The sequence below is a fragment of the Oncorhynchus gorbuscha genome, linkage group LG01 (assembly GCF_021184085.1).
Source record: "Oncorhynchus gorbuscha isolate QuinsamMale2020 ecotype Even-year linkage group LG01, OgorEven_v1.0, whole genome shotgun sequence".
Classification (NCBI taxonomy): domain Eukaryota; kingdom Metazoa; phylum Chordata; class Actinopteri; order Salmoniformes; family Salmonidae; genus Oncorhynchus; species Oncorhynchus gorbuscha.
Window position 1 is genome coordinate 23,511,602 of NC_060173.1, and position 17,132 is coordinate 23,528,733.

At 45.7% G+C, this 17,132-nt stretch overlaps 1 protein-coding gene and 1 pseudogene across 1 annotated transcript; both read right to left on the reverse strand.

Annotated features, from left to right (window-relative positions):
• Positions 1 to 4,026: 4,026 nt before the first annotated feature.
• On the reverse strand, positions 4,027 to 6,051 carry LOC124001435 (transcription termination factor 2, mitochondrial-like). The gene is made up of 2 exons (XM_046308208.1): positions 5,974 to 6,051; positions 4,027 to 5,558 (listed from the first exon to the last, which is right to left on the reverse strand). Exon 2 carries the CDS (start codon positions 5,545 to 5,547, stop codon positions 4,402 to 4,404), a length of 1,146 nt encoding a protein of 381 aa, XP_046164164.1. The 5' UTR covers positions 5,548 to 5,558; positions 5,974 to 6,051; the 3' UTR covers positions 4,027 to 4,401.
• A 4,399-nt stretch (positions 6,052 to 10,450) lies between these two features.
• Positions 10,451 to 16,866, reverse strand: LOC124041018 (annotated as a pseudogene).
• Positions 16,867 to 17,132: the final 266 nt, after the last annotated feature.

The window sequence follows — 17,132 nt, forward strand, 5'->3', positions numbered from 1 at the left end:
TCTCTCTGAGTCAGAGCCTACGTCAGAGCAAGAGTGGCCTGGGGTGAGTCATAGCAACATGGGCACCAGGGTTGTGGGGGGGGGGGGGGTTGTTCCTGGAAGTGCCCACGTTGCTATGACTCACCCCATGCCACTCTTGCTCTAACATATGCTCTGATATTTATGAAGATTTATGACTGACGATTTCATATGATATGGCAATTTACGTTATGGAGTCACCACCCAAAGGCTGGAGTGCTTTTAATACTTGTAATTATGATGATTTCAAAAGTGTTTCATGTCAACTGGTGCTTTAAATGATATAGGAAATATATATTGTTGAACGTTTATTCTGAATTATGTTTCTTGAAAGGTGTAGGAGAGCCATTAGATTTCTTGCAAATGTTTACTATTGAAGAATGTCTGCAATGTTCCTTTAAATTCTTCAACTTGCCGTGATATTGTATTTGTCATCATGGTTAATCGAATACTTGTCATCAGTAATAATTAATTCAACTCCATCTTTCAGTATACAGTGTTTGAGTAAGTGATCCTCTAGATGGAGACATAAGACAGGACATAGAGAAAAGAGTGGGTACGGCCCCTGAAACCAATTTCCGTTTTCCCTCCCTCTTATTACAACATTTATCCAATGTCATGGATGTGGATAGGATGTGGTATGTGAACCAGTTTAGAACTTTAGAGCGGTGGTTAGAGTGGTTAGAGCGTTGGACTAGTAACCGGACGGTTGCGAGTTAAAACCCCCGAGCTGACAAGGTACAAACCCCCGAGCTGACAAGGTACAAATCTGTCGTTTTGCCCCTGAACAGGCAGTTAACCCACTGTTCCCAGGCCGTCATTGAAAATAAGAATATGTTCTTAACTGACTTGCCTGGTTAAATAAAGGTAAAATTTTAAAAAAAATTTAAACTGACGGATTACTGTCAGACAGATTAGGAGCTTATATCCTCTATCTAATTGTGTATTATATAACTTCTTGTCCACATCCACTCAGACAACTTGTGTATACCACAACACAACGTAAATTACTATATGCAAATGTATCCCAGAAGGGTCACCTTTACTGAGGGACATTATCGATATGTCCCAAATGGCACCTAAATCCTCATGGGCCCTGGTCAAAAGTAGTGCACTACATAGGGAATAGAGTGTTATTTGGGACACACATTATGGGATATCCTGGTATTATAACAGCCGAGGAGAAAGATGCTTAGCCGTGGTCTCTGAGCACACATTCATTCTCCAAGTCCTACTGACCTCAGACATTGAATATTTACCACCTTAATACTCTACAATGCTATCGCTGCAGCTGAAAATCATACATTTTAATTGCAGGTGTCATCTATTTTCATATTTACCCTGATTTATGCCCCATAAAAACAATGTGTAACCCTGGCTAATAATACCGGGTGTCACATTTGAAATGAAAAATAACAATTTATTCTGCCTCTTATTAACCTCTCCTGCTTTAAGAGATAATTCAGACTGACATAGTCGCCGTAGGGCAGCAGACAGGACGTGGTGACAGTGGATCATCATTGAGAGCGAACAAGGAAGATAGAGGGAGAAAAAAGTGAAAATGGAATTTGCATTTATACACTTCGCATGGTCTTGTTCATTACACTCAAATGGAAGCAAACCTTTTAACAGAAAACATACTGTATTTGAGCTCATAAAACAAGTTCAGGTTGTACCAAAAGAGGTCAGTGGGGTCAGTGGAGGTTACTGAATTCAGGTTACTGAATATAACTCAGTGACAACGTATGAGGGAGAAGTCACTGACATTGAAACCAACTGTAGAAAATAAAAGTGAACTTTTGGGACTGCAATATGTCCCCAAACATATCCTTATAGCCGGCTGGTTCTGAAATTGTACATGACTCGGAACTAAACCAAATCATATAAAAATACCCTTTGGAGAACCCAAATTCATTAACATGTACATATAATTTTGTTATTGCCATGATTACAGCAGTCTTGTTAAGCTGGATCTCTTCCCCCCTCTGGTCAGACTATAGAAGCATCTGAAATGGCCCCAATTCACTAGGGCTCTGGTCAGACTATAGAAGCGTCTGAAATGGCTCCAATTCACTAGGGCTCTGGTCAGACTATAGAAGCGTCTGAAATGGCCCCAATTCACTAGGGCTCTGGTCAGACTATAGAAGCGTCTGAAATGGCCCCAATTCACTAGGGCTCTGGTCAGACTATAGAAGCGTCTGAAATGGCCCCAATTCACTAGGGCTCTGGTCAGACTATAGAAGCGTCTGAAATGGCCCCAATTCACTAGGGCTCTGGTCAGACTATAGAAGCGTCTGAAATGGCCCCAATTCACTAGGGCTTTGGTCAGACTATAGAAGCGTCTGAAATGGCCCCAATTCACTAGGGCTCTGGTCAGACTATAGAAGCATCTGAAATGGCACCTTTTCACTAGAGCTCTGGTCAGACTATAGAAGCATCTGAAATGGCACCCTATTCACTAGAGCTCTGGTCAGACTATAGAAGCATCTGAAATGGCACTAAATTCACTAGGGCTTTGGTCAGACTATAGAAGCATCTGAAATTGCACCCTATTCACTAGAGCTCTGGTCAGACTATAGAAGCATCTGAAATGGCCCCAATTCACTAGGGCTTTGGTCAGACTATAGAAGCATCTGAAATGGCACTAAATTCACTAGGGCTTTGGTCAGACTATAGAAGCATCTGAAATGGCACCCTATTCACTAGAGCTCTGGTCAGACTATAGAAGCATCTGAAATGGCACCCTATTCACTAGAGCTCTGGTCAGACTATAGAAGCATCTGAAATGGCACCCTATTCACTAGAGCTCTGGTCAGACTATAGAAGCATCTGAAATGGCACCCTATTCACTAGAGCTCTGGTCAGACTATAGAAGCATCTGAAATGGCACCCTATTCACTAGAGCTCTGGTCAGACTATAGAAGCATCTGAAATGGCACCCTATTCACTAGGGCTCTGGTCAAAAGTAGTTCTCTATAGGCAGTAGGGTGCTGGTTCAGATGCTGCCAAAGTTTGTTGGTTGGCAGTGAGCTGGAAACCTTGAAGCACAAAGTCATGACTTTGTTAGCTATGCTGCTCATTCCCCATTAAAAAGCACTCTGAGCACGTTTCAAGGGCTCCAGCAGGCTTTAAACTCTCAGCAAGGCCTTTAAAATAAGCTTACAGTACAGTATTTGGGGTAGGCCTATATGCTCAGCAAGACTGCATAGTGATTTTTACCCTGAATTAACATGTGCGCACTAATCTAAAACCACGGCAGGTGTAAGGCAGGTGAAAAGCTGACCAAATTAGTTTCTGCACATATTGAATGCAACTCCACTTCAGTTCTCAATACAAGCCAAGTTGGTAGCTACATTTTAAAGATCAATATCAGTTCTATACCCATGACAAATCAGACATGACAGTGTGTGTTAGACCTATACACACAATATCAGTTCTATACCCATGACAAATCAGACATGACAGTGTGTGTTAGACCTATACACACAATATCAGTTCTATCCCCATGACAAATCAGACATGACAATGTGTGTTAGACCTATACACACAGGTAATAAAGTTATTGCAAATCCAACCAAATAAATCATATTTTGCTTTTCCAGTCAGGTAGAAATGACCTGGTATTTGATTTCAGCACTTCAAAGACCAATAGTGGTCCTTCTGTAGCTCAGTTGGTAGAGCATGGCGCTTGTAACGCCAGGGTAGTGGGTTCGATCCCCGGGACCACCCATATGTAGAATGTATGCACACATGACTGTAAGTCGCTTTGGATAAAAGCGTCTGCTAAATGGCATATATTATTATTATTGTTATATTAATAGAGTAATCTTATCAGCCAATAAAACAAAACCCTGTACAAAACACTTGCTTAAGGGGACAAAAGTGATGCTGCCATCAAGACACTGAGATGATGTTATCCACAATGACATTGACTATAGAGCAAACAAGTTCATGGCTCATTACTGTTTATAAAAGTGTACCCTCAATGATACCTTTCATACACAAAACCATGAATAATCAATCAAATTGTTTTATTAGGATGTTTTGGGGGGGGGTTACTTTGACACATTGGCTTCAATACACAGGCAATTCCCAACACACAGCAAAACACGTATTCAACATTGCATCATAATATCCAAATATTATTGTTATCCTAATAGTATTTAAATATTGCACAGATAAAATGATGCGTTGCCTCTTTCAAGGTAACCTTATCCCCAGGGTAAATGCCTTTGGGGAGGAATTGTCTGCTGTGCAAGACTACTTTCAAGGCAAGCTCGTCTCCTAAACTCAGTAATACCATTCAGCTGAAAGAAAATCCTGATACAAGTTCTCCCTATGGTGATATAAGAATGTTCTGCATTTTAGACCATGAAATCAAGGTCAATCATCACCCTTTAACGGGGCAACAGGGTTGAAGAGTGGCCTTTCCCGTCGCAGCTGCAGTTTACCAGAACTCATCTCAAAGTCCTTCTTAGTGCCGTTGAGGGCCTGTAGGCTGCCTGTCCGTACATCATAGCCATATGACCGCAGTCTTTGGATTCGGTAACTTACAATCTGTGTGGTCAGCTCCAGAACGGTCGGAGTCTGTGTAATCTGAGCCATAGTGACTCCAGCTCTGAGCAGGCCCTCGAAGCGTTCAGCCAGGATGACTTCAGGGTAGTAAAGCAAGGCTGGGCAGTTGAGGACCATGTCCCGGAGCTCAGCCTCTGAGCAGCCCAGGGTCTCCTGCGAGTAAGCCAGGGTGTGGCGCATGCTGTCCGGGTTGAGCTCGACAACAAACCCCCTGAGTTTGGAGAGGAGGCGGAGGAGCTCTGAGGTGGTGAAACCCCGGTCTCTGAGGAACAGCAGGTTGTCCCTCAGCACCTCTGGGGGCTTGAGGAGGACAAAGGGGTTCTGACTGAGCAGCTTCTGCAGCCAGATCTTCATGTTAGCTGCGTCGCCCCCCAGCTCCAGATAGGCCTGCTGCAGGGTGCAGACCATCTCCTTGTTCTGCCCCACGGGACAGCTGAAACTCTGGGGGGCGCTGGCCATCAGCTTGGTGACAATGCGCTTGTTTAGGTGTAAACTCTGGAAAAAGTCGATGTTGGCCCTCTGGTTGGCGTGGTGACTGGAGGTAAAGAAGGAGGCGGGAAACTTCTCAATGATGCCCACTAGGTCTCTCTCTCTGGGGCAGATGGACCTCCACAGCTCCCTCTGGGCCTGCTGCTGCTCCGGGCTGCAGAGGACCGCCTCGGGGTAGAGCTCCAGGACCCGGGCAATCATGGGCCCCTCTGCTCCCATGTCCCGCAGAAGGCTGGCCGTCTCACTCACATAGGCAGGGCTCTGATGCAGGACCCAGCCCTTGAGCTGGCGGATCTTCTGGATGTCCACAGAAAGGTCATAGAGGGCTTCCACGGTCACCTGGTTCTCTGCTGTGCCTCCCGGGTTTGAGAAGGCCCTGAGAGGGGGGAGACGTCGAATCCGCTGACAGTGGCGGCATAGCAACGTTGTGACTAATCGCAACATGGGTGCACAGTCACAGACCATGCAGGTCTGACCTAGGGGTGATATAACAAAAATAGTAATATGACCTTTCTTTTTCAAGATAGCTTTCTACAGACTACAAATAAAAATCATTTTAAAAATTGTGAATCAAAACAAAGGCAACATAAACTCAGCACTTAACACCTTAGTAATAATGAAGAATAGTACAAATATCACATCAGTCATATGGTCATAACATTGATCTGTCAATGTCTGAGTTAGTCATCTAGCTAAGGTTAGCTAAATTAGCTAGCTGCCTTGACAGCAATGATAGGTTGCTAAAGGCAAGCAGGATCAATTGTGATGACATCCGACGATGCTGGGAAGACAAAACTATTGCAAACTGACAATTGATTCAATTAAAATGCATGTTCATTCATTTCCCTTGTACTTTCCAAACAGAAACAAATGAGAAGTACATCACAGTACCTGAGTTTGTTAGCAGCGTTCAGCGGATATGACGTTTCGTTATGAAACTGAACTTTGCTTCTTTGGTGTATGGCTGTGTGTTACTAGCTGCAGATGCACCACAGCGCAACTAAGTGTACAAGAACGGTAATACACAGCTGACACTGCAAAAATCTAAACTCATCCCTCAAGCCACTGAAAGGCAGACTAAAATGATTCCAGCTTAAAATGGATACTAAACTAAGTTTACATAGATCATATAGATCACAGAAGAGATGTAATGTAGCAATGCTTTTCTTCTGCTTCTGACTAAACTTGCTTGTAGGAAGCAGAGCAGTAACAACCCCCAGTATCCTTCTCTTATCTTCTTATCTTTACATTCCTCCGTCAGAGCTCTGGTCTTGCACCATACACTTCCAGTAATTAGGGTATTTTGGCAAATCTATATATCAAATCAAATAGCAGTCGATGCATCTCAGAAGCAGCAACATATGGGACAGACACTGATCACTGTAATCAGCACAGAGCTAAACTGGAGTGAACAGAGAGGGAAAGTTTCTCACAGTTGGGGCTTAATCACACTGCTTGATCACCAGCTCCACAGGCTGTTCTTCCAGCCCAGTTCAGGAAATGTATGTAGCTTCCAAATCTGGTGACTTAGAGGAAATTGGAGCTCATTATTGTAAGTCTGCATTATATTTAAAAGCACCTGGGGATAATGGCTTGAATGCAGGCAGCCAGGCAGGTACTAATCAGCAATACTATTGTATGTAGCTCATGTAATCAGCACCCCTTACTTTTTGTAGAGGCCAGGGAGTAAGACTGAGGTTGGACATTTTTTGTGGACACAGCAACTGACATCATTGTAAAAAAAAATCCCTTCAATTAGCTGCATAACTTGTAGTACAGTCCAAATGCTTAAAGATAATATAATAATTAATGTAAGAACCTAGTTATTAAGTTTTTTTAAATGTCTTTATTTCACCTTTATTTTACCAGGTAGGCTAGTTGAGAACAAGCTATCATCTACAACTGCGACCTGGCCAAGATAAAGCAAAGCAGTTCGACACATACAACAACACAGAGTTACATGTGGAATTAACAGATCCTCCTCTCCACCCTCTCCGAGTTGGGCATCTCCGGCGCGGCCCACGCTTGGATTGCGTCCTACCTGACAGGTCGCTCCTACCAGGTGGCGTGGCGAGAATCTGTCTCCTCACCACGCGCTCTCACCACTGGTGTCCCCCAGGGCTCTGTTCTTGGCCCTCTCCTATTCTCGCTATACACCAAGTCACTTGGCTCTGTCATAACCTCACATGGTCTCTCTTATCATTGCTATGCAGACGACACACAATTAATCTTCTCCTTTCCCCCTTCTGATGACCAGGTGGTGAATCGCATCTCTGCATGTCTGGCAGACATATCAGTGTGGATGACGGATCACCACCTCAAGCTGAACCTCGGCAAGACGGAGCTGCTCTTCCTCCCGGGGAAGGACTGCCCGTTCCATGATCTCGCCATCACGGTCGACAACTCCATTGTGTCCTCCTCCCAGAGCGCCAAGAACCTTGGCGTGATCCTGGACAACACCCTGTCGTTCTCTACTAACATCAAGGCGGTGGCCCGTTCCTGTAGGTTCATGCTCTACAACATCCGCAGAGCAATATAAACAAAATACTACGACCCTGCCTCACACAGGAAGCGGCGCAGGTCCTAATCCAGGCACTTGTCATCTCCCGTCTGGATTACTGCAACTCGCTGTTGGCTGGGCTCCCTGCCTAGCCATTAAACCCCTTCAACTCATCCAGAACGCCGCAGCCCGTCTGGTGTTCAACCTTCCCAAGTTCTCTCACGTCACCCCGCTCCTCCGTTCACTCCACTGGCTTCCAGTTGAAATTCGCATCCGCTACAAGACCATGGTGCTTGCCTACGGAGCTGTGAGGGGAACGGCACCTCAGTACCTCAGGCTCTGATCAGGCCCTACACCCAAACAAGGGCACTGCGTTCATCCACCTCTGGCCTGCTCGCCTCCCTACCACTGAGGAAGTACAGCTCCCGCTCAGCCCAGTCAAAACTGTTCGCTGCCCTGGCCCCCAATGGTGGAACAAACTCCCTCACGACGCCAGGACAGCGGAGTCAATCACCACCTTCCGGAGACACCTGAAACCCCACCTCTTTAAGGAATACCTAGGATAGGTTAAGTAATCCCTCTCACCCCACCCCCCCCTAAGTTTTAGATGCACTATTGTTAAGTGACTGTCCCACTGGATGTCATAAGGTGAATGCACCAATTTGTAAGTCGCTCTGGATAAGAGCGTCTGCTAAATGACTTAAATGTAAATGTAAATGTAACAAACATACAGTCAAAAATACAGTAGAAAAAGTCTATATACAGTGTGTGCAAATTACCTCCATGGAGGTAAGGCAATAAATAGGCCATGGAGGGGAAGTAATTACAACATAGCAATTAAACACTGGAATAGTAGATGTGCAGAAGATCAATGTGCAAGTAGAGATACTGGGGTGCAAAGGAGCAAGATAAATAAATAAACAGAGTATGGGGATGAGGTAGTTGGATGGGCTATTTACAGATGGACTATGTACAGGTGCAGTGATCTGTGAGCTGCTCTGACAGCAGGTGCTTAAAGCAAAATAACTCCAGTTATTGACAACCTCCTTATCTCCTTTTCTGTCTGCTCATGGCTGTTTGAGTGAAGAGTCCTTAGCGATATGTAGTTTGTACATGATGTGTGATTCACAGAGAGAAAGTTGTGTGAACATCATCTTTATGCTGTAGAGAATACGATTTTCTTCAGGCATTACACATTTGTCTGAACTTTAAAACCTAACCAATACTTAAACAATATCACTATGTAGCCCACTGATAAAGGACATGGGTTATAATGTATCTAACAGAGGTAAGACCAAGTCACTATTATTCGAGCACAAGCAAGTCTCACGTCACAAGGTCCATGTCTCAAGTTGAGTCCCAAGTAGATCGGGTGAAAAGTCGTACATTCTAAGAGTAAGTCGTACATTCTAAGAGCAAGTCAAATCGAGTAGAGTCACAAGTTTTCAAGTCAAGTAAAAAAATGTTTTGTCTACAACACATTTTGACTAGTCTATGTAATTGTAAAATAGGGCATTTGTAGCAGTCGGAAGGGCGTGAAATCTACAGGAAGCAAGGCAGGTTGATGTGCTCAGAGTGTAGATTTATTTACAGGTGTTGGTGATCCAATGATGAAAGCGCAATATCATACAAAATATACAAGCAGATTTACCAAATATACACGGGTAATAGCCCAAAATGAATAGCCTCTTTATCAGGCTTAACATGTCCTGTAGAGCGCCTCCCCTTGAGAAACCAAATCAAATCTGTCTAACAGAACCTCAAACAGGTAGGCCTACATAATACAAGCACTTGGCCCCCAGGACCAATTGGCAATTACAACTAATAAACTGGTTCTATAATGTAAAAGGCAATTTCCACATCCATTGGTACATTTGTCTCAATCAGACTTAATGATTATTCATGATATTTCAACCCCATGCATACATACATGGAGCGAACAATAATTTTCTCTTATTCAACGATCCGACTCCAAAGCGTGGAGCGCATGCCACAAAACATATTTCTATGCACACTGAGACTTGCGCTCCTATTATGCACAACCATAATGACAGAGACTATAGGACAGACACAGGGAACTCCGACATATCCCAAGAAATATGAACGAAGGAAGCCATACTTTAAATTAAATAAACAGATCTTCTACCTCATGAGTCTTATGAACGTTCATATGCACTATAAACATCGCGCCCACTCAGAGCAGGGAAAATAATGGTAGGCTAAATGAAAATGTATCGTAAGCCTATCGAACGTGAAACAAAAATGTCTACGTGTTGCAAGAAACAGTACGGTGATGGAATGAAGACACGCTAGCAAATTATTGTAATATTATATGGAATATAGATTTACTACATAGGGCCTTGTAAAACATTAAAAAGTTATCCTTTTTAGAAAAAACTATAGTAACGTCACCAAATAATTGATTAAAATACACTGTTTTGCAATGAAGGTCTACAGTAGCTTCAACAGTGCTCTGTAGGGTAGCATCATGGTGTAGCCGGAGTACAGCTAGCTTCTGTCCTCCTCTGGGTACATTGACGTCAATACAAAACCTAGGAGGCTCATAGTTCTCAACCCCTTTCATAGACTTACACAGTAATTATGACAACTTCCGGACTCCAACCTATCAGAGCTCTTGCAGCATGAACTGACATGTTGTCCACCCAATCAAATAATTTAAAAAATATATATTATTTCACCTTTATTTAACCAGGTAGTTGAGAACAAGTTTACAACTGCGACCTGGCCAAGATAAAGCAAAGCAGTGTGACAAAAACAACAACACAGAGTTACATTGGATAAAGAAAGTCAATAACTGTAACGCTCATCTTCCTCCTCTTCTGAGGAGGAGTAGCAAGGATCGGAGGACTAATTCGCAGCGTCGTACGTGTTCATGATGAATTTATTAAACACAGAACACTAAAACAAAAATAACAAAGAGAATGACACGAAATTAAACAGTCCTGTCTGGTGACAAACACAAAGAAAGAAAACAATCACCCACGAAACACAAGTGGGAAAAGGATACCTAAGTATGATTCTCAATCAGAGACAACTAACAACACCTGCCTCTGATTGAGAATCATACTTAGGTAGCCTTTTCCCACCTGTGTTTCGTGAGTGATTGTTTTCTGTCTTTGTGTATGTCTTTGTGTATGTGTATGTTATGTTATGTTGAGGTGCACGGTGTCCCTGGTGTGCAGGCATAGCCCGGTGCGGTACATTGCAGCGCCTCGTATTGGCCGGGCTAGAGTGGGCATTGAGCCAGGTGCCATGAAGCCGGCTCAGCGCATCTGGTCTCCAGTGCGTCTCCTCGGGCCGGTGTACATGGCACCAGCCCTACGCATGGTGTCCCCGGTTCGCCAGCACAGCCCAGTGCGGTCTATTCCACCTCGCTGCACTGGCCTGGCTACGGGGAGTATCCAGCCAGGTAGGGTTGTGCAGGCTCAGTGCTCGAGTACCTCCAGTGCGCCTACACGGTCCGGTCTATCCGGTGCCTCTTCCACGCACCAGCCCTCCGGTGGCAGCCCCCCGCACCAGGCTGTCTCTCCGTCTCCTCCCTACAGGTGCTCCCGCCTGTCCAGGGCTGCCAGAGTCTCCCGTCTGTCCTGAGCTGCCGGAGTCACCCGTCTGTCCTGAGCTGCCAGAGTCGCCTGTCTGTCAAGAGCTGCCAGAGTCGCCCGTCTGTCCTGAGCTGCCAGAGTCGCCCGTCTGTCCTGAGCTGCCAGAGTCGCCCGTCTGTCCTGAGCTGCCAGAGTCACCCGTCTGTCCTGAGCTGCCAGAGCCGCCCGCCTGTCATGAGCTGCCAGAGCCACCGGTCAGTCAGGAGCTGCAAGAGCCGCCGGTCAGTCAGGAGCTGCCAGAGCCGCCTGTCAGTCAGGAGCTGCCAGAGCCGTCCGTTACTCCGGTGCTGCCGGAATCGCCCTTCACTCTGGAGCTGCCGGAATTGCCTTTCACTCCGGAGCTGCGGGAGTCTCCCGCCTGTCCGGTACTGCCGGAATCTCCCATCTATTTGGGACCTGAGGCAAGGGTCCCCAGTCCGAGGTCGGCGGTGAAGGTCGCCGCTCTCAAGACGCCACTTAAGTGGGCCGAGACTATGATGGAGTGGGGTCCACGTCCCGCGCCAGAGCCCCCACCGCGGGAAGACACCCACCCAGACCCTCCCCTATAGGTTCAGGTTTTGTGGCCGGATTCCGCACCTTTGGGGGTGGGGGTACTGTCACGTTCTGACCTTAGTCCTTTTGTGATGTATTTGTTTTAGTATGATCAGGGCGTGAGTTGGGTGGGCAGTCTATGTTCTTTTTTCTATGAATTGTTTTTTCAGTGTTTGGCCTGGTATGGTTCTCAATCAGAGGCAGCTGTCAATCGTGGTCCCTGATTGAGAACCATACTTAGGCAGCCTGTTTTTCACCCTTGAGTTGTGGGTGATTATTTTCTGTTTAGTATCTGTGCCAGACAGTTTCGGTTTCATTTCGTTCTCTTGTTGGTTTTGTATTTTAGTGTTCTGAGTTCTATTTAAGAATATGAACACTTACCATGCTGTGCATTGGTCCTCACCTTCTTCCACCGACGACCGTTACAGTAACACAATATAACAATCTGTGTAGAGTGTGTGCAAATGAAGTAAGGAGGTAAGGCAAAAATAGGTCAATAGTGGGGAAGGAATTACAATTTAGCAATTTACACTGGAGTGATATACGTGCAGATATGGATGTGCAAGTGCAAATACTGGTGTGCAAAAGAGCAGAAAAACAAAAACAAATATGGGGATGAGGTAGGTAGTTGGTTGGATGGGCTATTTACAGATGGGCTGTGTGCAGCTGCAGCGATCGGTAAGCTGCTCTGACAGCTGACGCTTAAGGTTAGTGAGGGAGATATAAGTCCCCAACTTCAGTGATTTTTGCAGCAGAGAACAGCAGAGAACTGGAAGGAAAGGCGGCCAATAAGGTTTTGGCTTTGGGGATGACCAGTGAAATATACCTGCTGGAGCGAATGCTACGGGTGGGTGTTGCTATGGTGACCAGTGAGCTAAGATAAGGCAGAGCTTTACCTAGCAAAGACTTATAGATGACCTGGAGCCAGTGGGTTTGGTGACGAATATGTAGCGAGGACCAGCCAACGAGAGCATACAGGTCGCAGTGGTGGGTAGTATATGGGGCTTTGGTGACAAAACAGTTGGCACTGTTATAGACTGCATCCAATTCGCTGAGTGGAGTGTTGGAGGCTATTTTCTAAATTACATCCCCGAAGTCAAGGATCGGTAGGATAGTCAGTATGTTTGAGGGTATGAGGGTAAGTTTGGAAGCATGAGTGAAGGAGGCTTTGTTGCGAAATAGGAAGCCGATTCTTGATTTCATTTTGGATTGGATGTGCTTAATGTGAGTCTGGAAGGAGAGTTTACAGTCTAGCCATACACCTGGGTGTTTATAGTTGTCCACATAACCAAGGCTGTTGAGTCTGCCGATAAGAATACAGTAATTGACAGAGTTGAAAGCCTTGGCCAGGTCAATGAAGACGGCTGCACAGTACTGTTTTTTATCGATGGCGGTTATGATATCATTTAGGACCTTGAGCGTGGCTGAGGTGCACCCGTGACCAGCTCGGAAACCAGATTGCATAGCGGAGAAGGTACGGTGGGATTCGAAATGGTCAGTGATCTGTTTGTTCACTTGGGTTTCGAAAACTTTAGAGAGGCAGGGCAGGATGGATTTAGGTCTGTAACAGTTTTGTTCGAGAGTGTCTCCCCCTTAGAAGAGGGAGATGACCACGGCCGCTGTCCAATCTTTAGGAATCTCAGATGATACGAAAGAGAGGTTGAACAGACTAGTAATAGGGGTTGAAACAATGGCAGCAGATTTTCGGAATTTTAGGAAGAGAGGGTCCAGATTGTCTAGCCCAGCTAGCTAATTTAGCCTACTCAAACACCCTGCTCAAAAAGAGGGGATGCTATGTTAGCTAGCTGGCTATGACTATCCAACACAACACTGGAAATCTTCCAAGTCAAGGTAAACTTTTGGTTTTACTCATCTATTGCCACCGGGGCCTGCCGGTATAAGTGCTAAACTGCTTACTGAAGGTACACTTTAACGTTACTGCATGATTGTAGCGGGTTTACTAATGCATGAGTTCTAGTAGCTATGTTTACTATTACGTTACTTTAGATAATATCATGACCGAAAAAAGCTTCTGGATATCAGGACAGCAATTACTCACATCGTACTGGACAAAGATTTTTCCTTTAAAAAGTCGGACGCAAAGGATTTACTTCAGACACTCGACTAGGCCAAGTTATTTTTATTAATGACATACACATGGCTAGCAGATTGTGAGTGTAGCAAAATGCTTGTTTCCAGTTCTGACAATTCAGCAATATCTAACAAGTAATATCTAACAAATCCACAACACATACCTAATGGAATAAGGAACGAAATGGAATAAGAATATATAAATATATAATATGGATGAGCAATGACAGAGCGGCATAGGCAAGATGCAGTAGATAGTATAGAATACAGTATATATGAGATGAGTAATGCAAGATATGTAAACATTATTAAAGTGACATAATTAGTGACTAGTGTTCCATTTATTAACGTGGCCAATGATTTCAAGTCTGTGAGTAGGCAGCAGCCTCTCTGAGTTTGTGATTGCTGTTTAATAGTCTGGTGGACTTGAGATAGAAGCTGTTTTTCAGTCTCTAGGTCCAAGATTTTGATGTACTGACCTCGCCTACTGATCTCGCCTTCTGGATGGTAATAGGTAGTTGCTCGGGTGGTTGTTGTCCTTGATGATCTTTTTGGCCTTCCTGTGACATTGGGTGCTGTAGGTGTCCTGGAGGGCAGGTAGTTTGCCCGCGGTGATGCGTTGTGCAGACCGCACCACCCTCTGGAGAGCCCTGCGGTTGTGGGAGTGGTGCAGTTGTCATACCAGGCGGTGATACAGCCCAACAAGATGCCCAACAGGATGGTCATTGACTACAGTTCAGCGTTCAACACCATAGTGCCCTCAAAGCGCATCACTAAGCTAAGGACCCTGGGACTAAACACCTCCCACTGCAACTGGATCCTGGACATCCTGGCGGGCTGCCCCCGGGTGGTGAGGGTGGGTAACAATACATCTGCCACACTGATCCTAAACATGGTGTACCCTTAGGGGTGCGTGCTCAGTCCCCTACTGTACTCCCTATTCACCCATGACTGCATGGCCAGGCAAGACTCCAACACCATCAGTAAGTTTGCCGACAACACAACAGTGATCACCAACAACAATGAGACAGCCTATAGGGAGGAGGTCAGAGACCTGGCCGTGTGGTGCCAGGATAACAACCTCTCCCTCAACGTGATCAAGACAAAGGAGGTGATTGTGGACTACAGGAAATGGATGACCGAGCATGCCCGCATTCTCATCGATGGGGCTGTAGTGGAGGAGGATGAGAGCTTCAAGTTCCTTGGTGTCCACATCACCAACAAATGATCATGGTCCAAACACACCAAGACAGTCGTGAAGAGGGCACGACAAAGCCTATTCCCACCCAGGAGACTGAAAAGATTTGGCATGGGTCCTCAAATCCTGAAAAAGTCGTACAGTTTCACCATCAAGAACATCCTGACTGGTTGCATCACTGTCTGATATGGCAACTGCTCGGCCTACGACCGCAAGGCACTACAGAAGGTAGTGCGTACGGCACAGTACATCACTGGGGCCAAGCTTCCTGCCATCCTGTCATGACTAAAATGATGAAAATTATATATGAAAAAATGCCTTGTGTGAAGAAATGACAACTTGCAATGTGCCCGGTGTGAAATGAAACAGTTACCTAAAATCAAAGCCACACTGTACAATCTAGCCACATGTAGAATGTGGTGCAGCAGAATGATGCTTCTGCATGCTATTCTGCCCATCCATAATTTTACCAAAGTATTTTGGCTTTGGATTTGGCGTTGGTTGTATTACACCATGCACACTAAAGGACTATCATCAAACAACAAACTGATCAAATCTTACCAACTACAGAGCAAGTTGCAACTTCCAGCTCATTGCACAATGGCGAGGAACATAACAATGCACATATGCACTTGCATACATGCACTTATGCCTGCACGCATGCAAGGACATAGACAGAGGTGTGTGTGTGTGTGTGTGTGTGTGTGTGTGTGTGCGTGCGTGCGTGCGTGCGTGCGTGCGTGCGTGCGTGCGTGCGTGCGTGCGTGCGTGCGTGCGTGCGTGCGTGCGTGCGTATGTATGTATGTATGTATGTATGTATGTATGTATGTATGTATGTATGTATGTATGTATGTATGTATGTATGTATGTATGTATGTATGTATGTATGTATGTATGTATGTATGTATGTATGTATGTATGTATGCTCCCTCTAACATCTCCTTCCCCCAGTATCTACCTTCATGCCCTCCTCCCAGCTGATCCACAGGTCTCCTCTAGTAAGAAAGCAGCATGTCTGGCCAGGTGGTGGATCCAGCCCTCCTGTCTCAGCTGGGTCATGATGGCGTCAATCCAGGGGAACCCTGTCCTCCATTCAGCCCACTTGGCCAGCGCTTCCAGGTTGCGGTCCCAGGGGATCTGCACACAAACCGGATTGCCCTCCATTTTGTCGAAGTGGGGGTTGTTGGTGGCTGTGGTGTAAAAGAACTCGCGCCACAACAGCTGGCCATAGAGCGAGAGGGGCGGTGAGCTGTTTTTCTTCACCTTCCTGTAGAGGTCAGTGAGTTTGAAGTAAAAGAGGCGACAGGAGAGGCAGCCGAAGCGGAGGTAGGGGCTGAGGCCTGTGGGGCTGGCCAGCAGGGAGTTGGCATTCATCCTGGGACTCTCAAAGTTGGCCACCCATGCCTGGAACACAGAATGTTAGTATTTGGGTCACAGTGCAACACACTGACAAGGAGTTCAGAAAATAAAGTCAACAAGGTCGTTTTTTTTGGAGGGGGGTTGAATTGACTGAATTGAAATGGAATTGACCCCAACCCTAGTACTGTGTGTCCACCACACTGGCTCAGTAGTGCTGGGATATAAAGAAGGGACTACTCCTCACCTTTCTCTCCAGGTGCCTCTCCAGGCGAGTGAGGGCCTCCGTCTCTCCCCCTGGCCATACTGCTGGAGCCAGGCCTTCGGTCTCAAAGCCAAGCTCCTCCAGGGAGGGCACGGCAAACTTGTCGTCATGGTCATCACTGATGGGCGTGGCACACTTCCTCATGACCTCAGCAGTGATGATCTCAGCGGGTGATTCCACGGCATCCATGTGACTGATGAGTGCCTGGAAACGCTTTTAGGTGAGAGGGGACTGGCCTCCGTTTAGCTCGATGATCCTAAAGAGACACATGGACAGACATGGAGGTTTTTAGTGCATCACGTAACACTAGTATCATGGTATTGTTCATGAATATGTTTCTAATACATCATGTTTGCGTTTTTGCACAACTTGATCACTTGGGTGGTATTCTCACAATATCTACTGTGTGTGTGTGTGTGTGTGTGTGTGTGTGTGTGTGTGTGTGTGTGTGTGTGTGTGTGTGTGTGTGTGTGTGTGTGTGTGTGT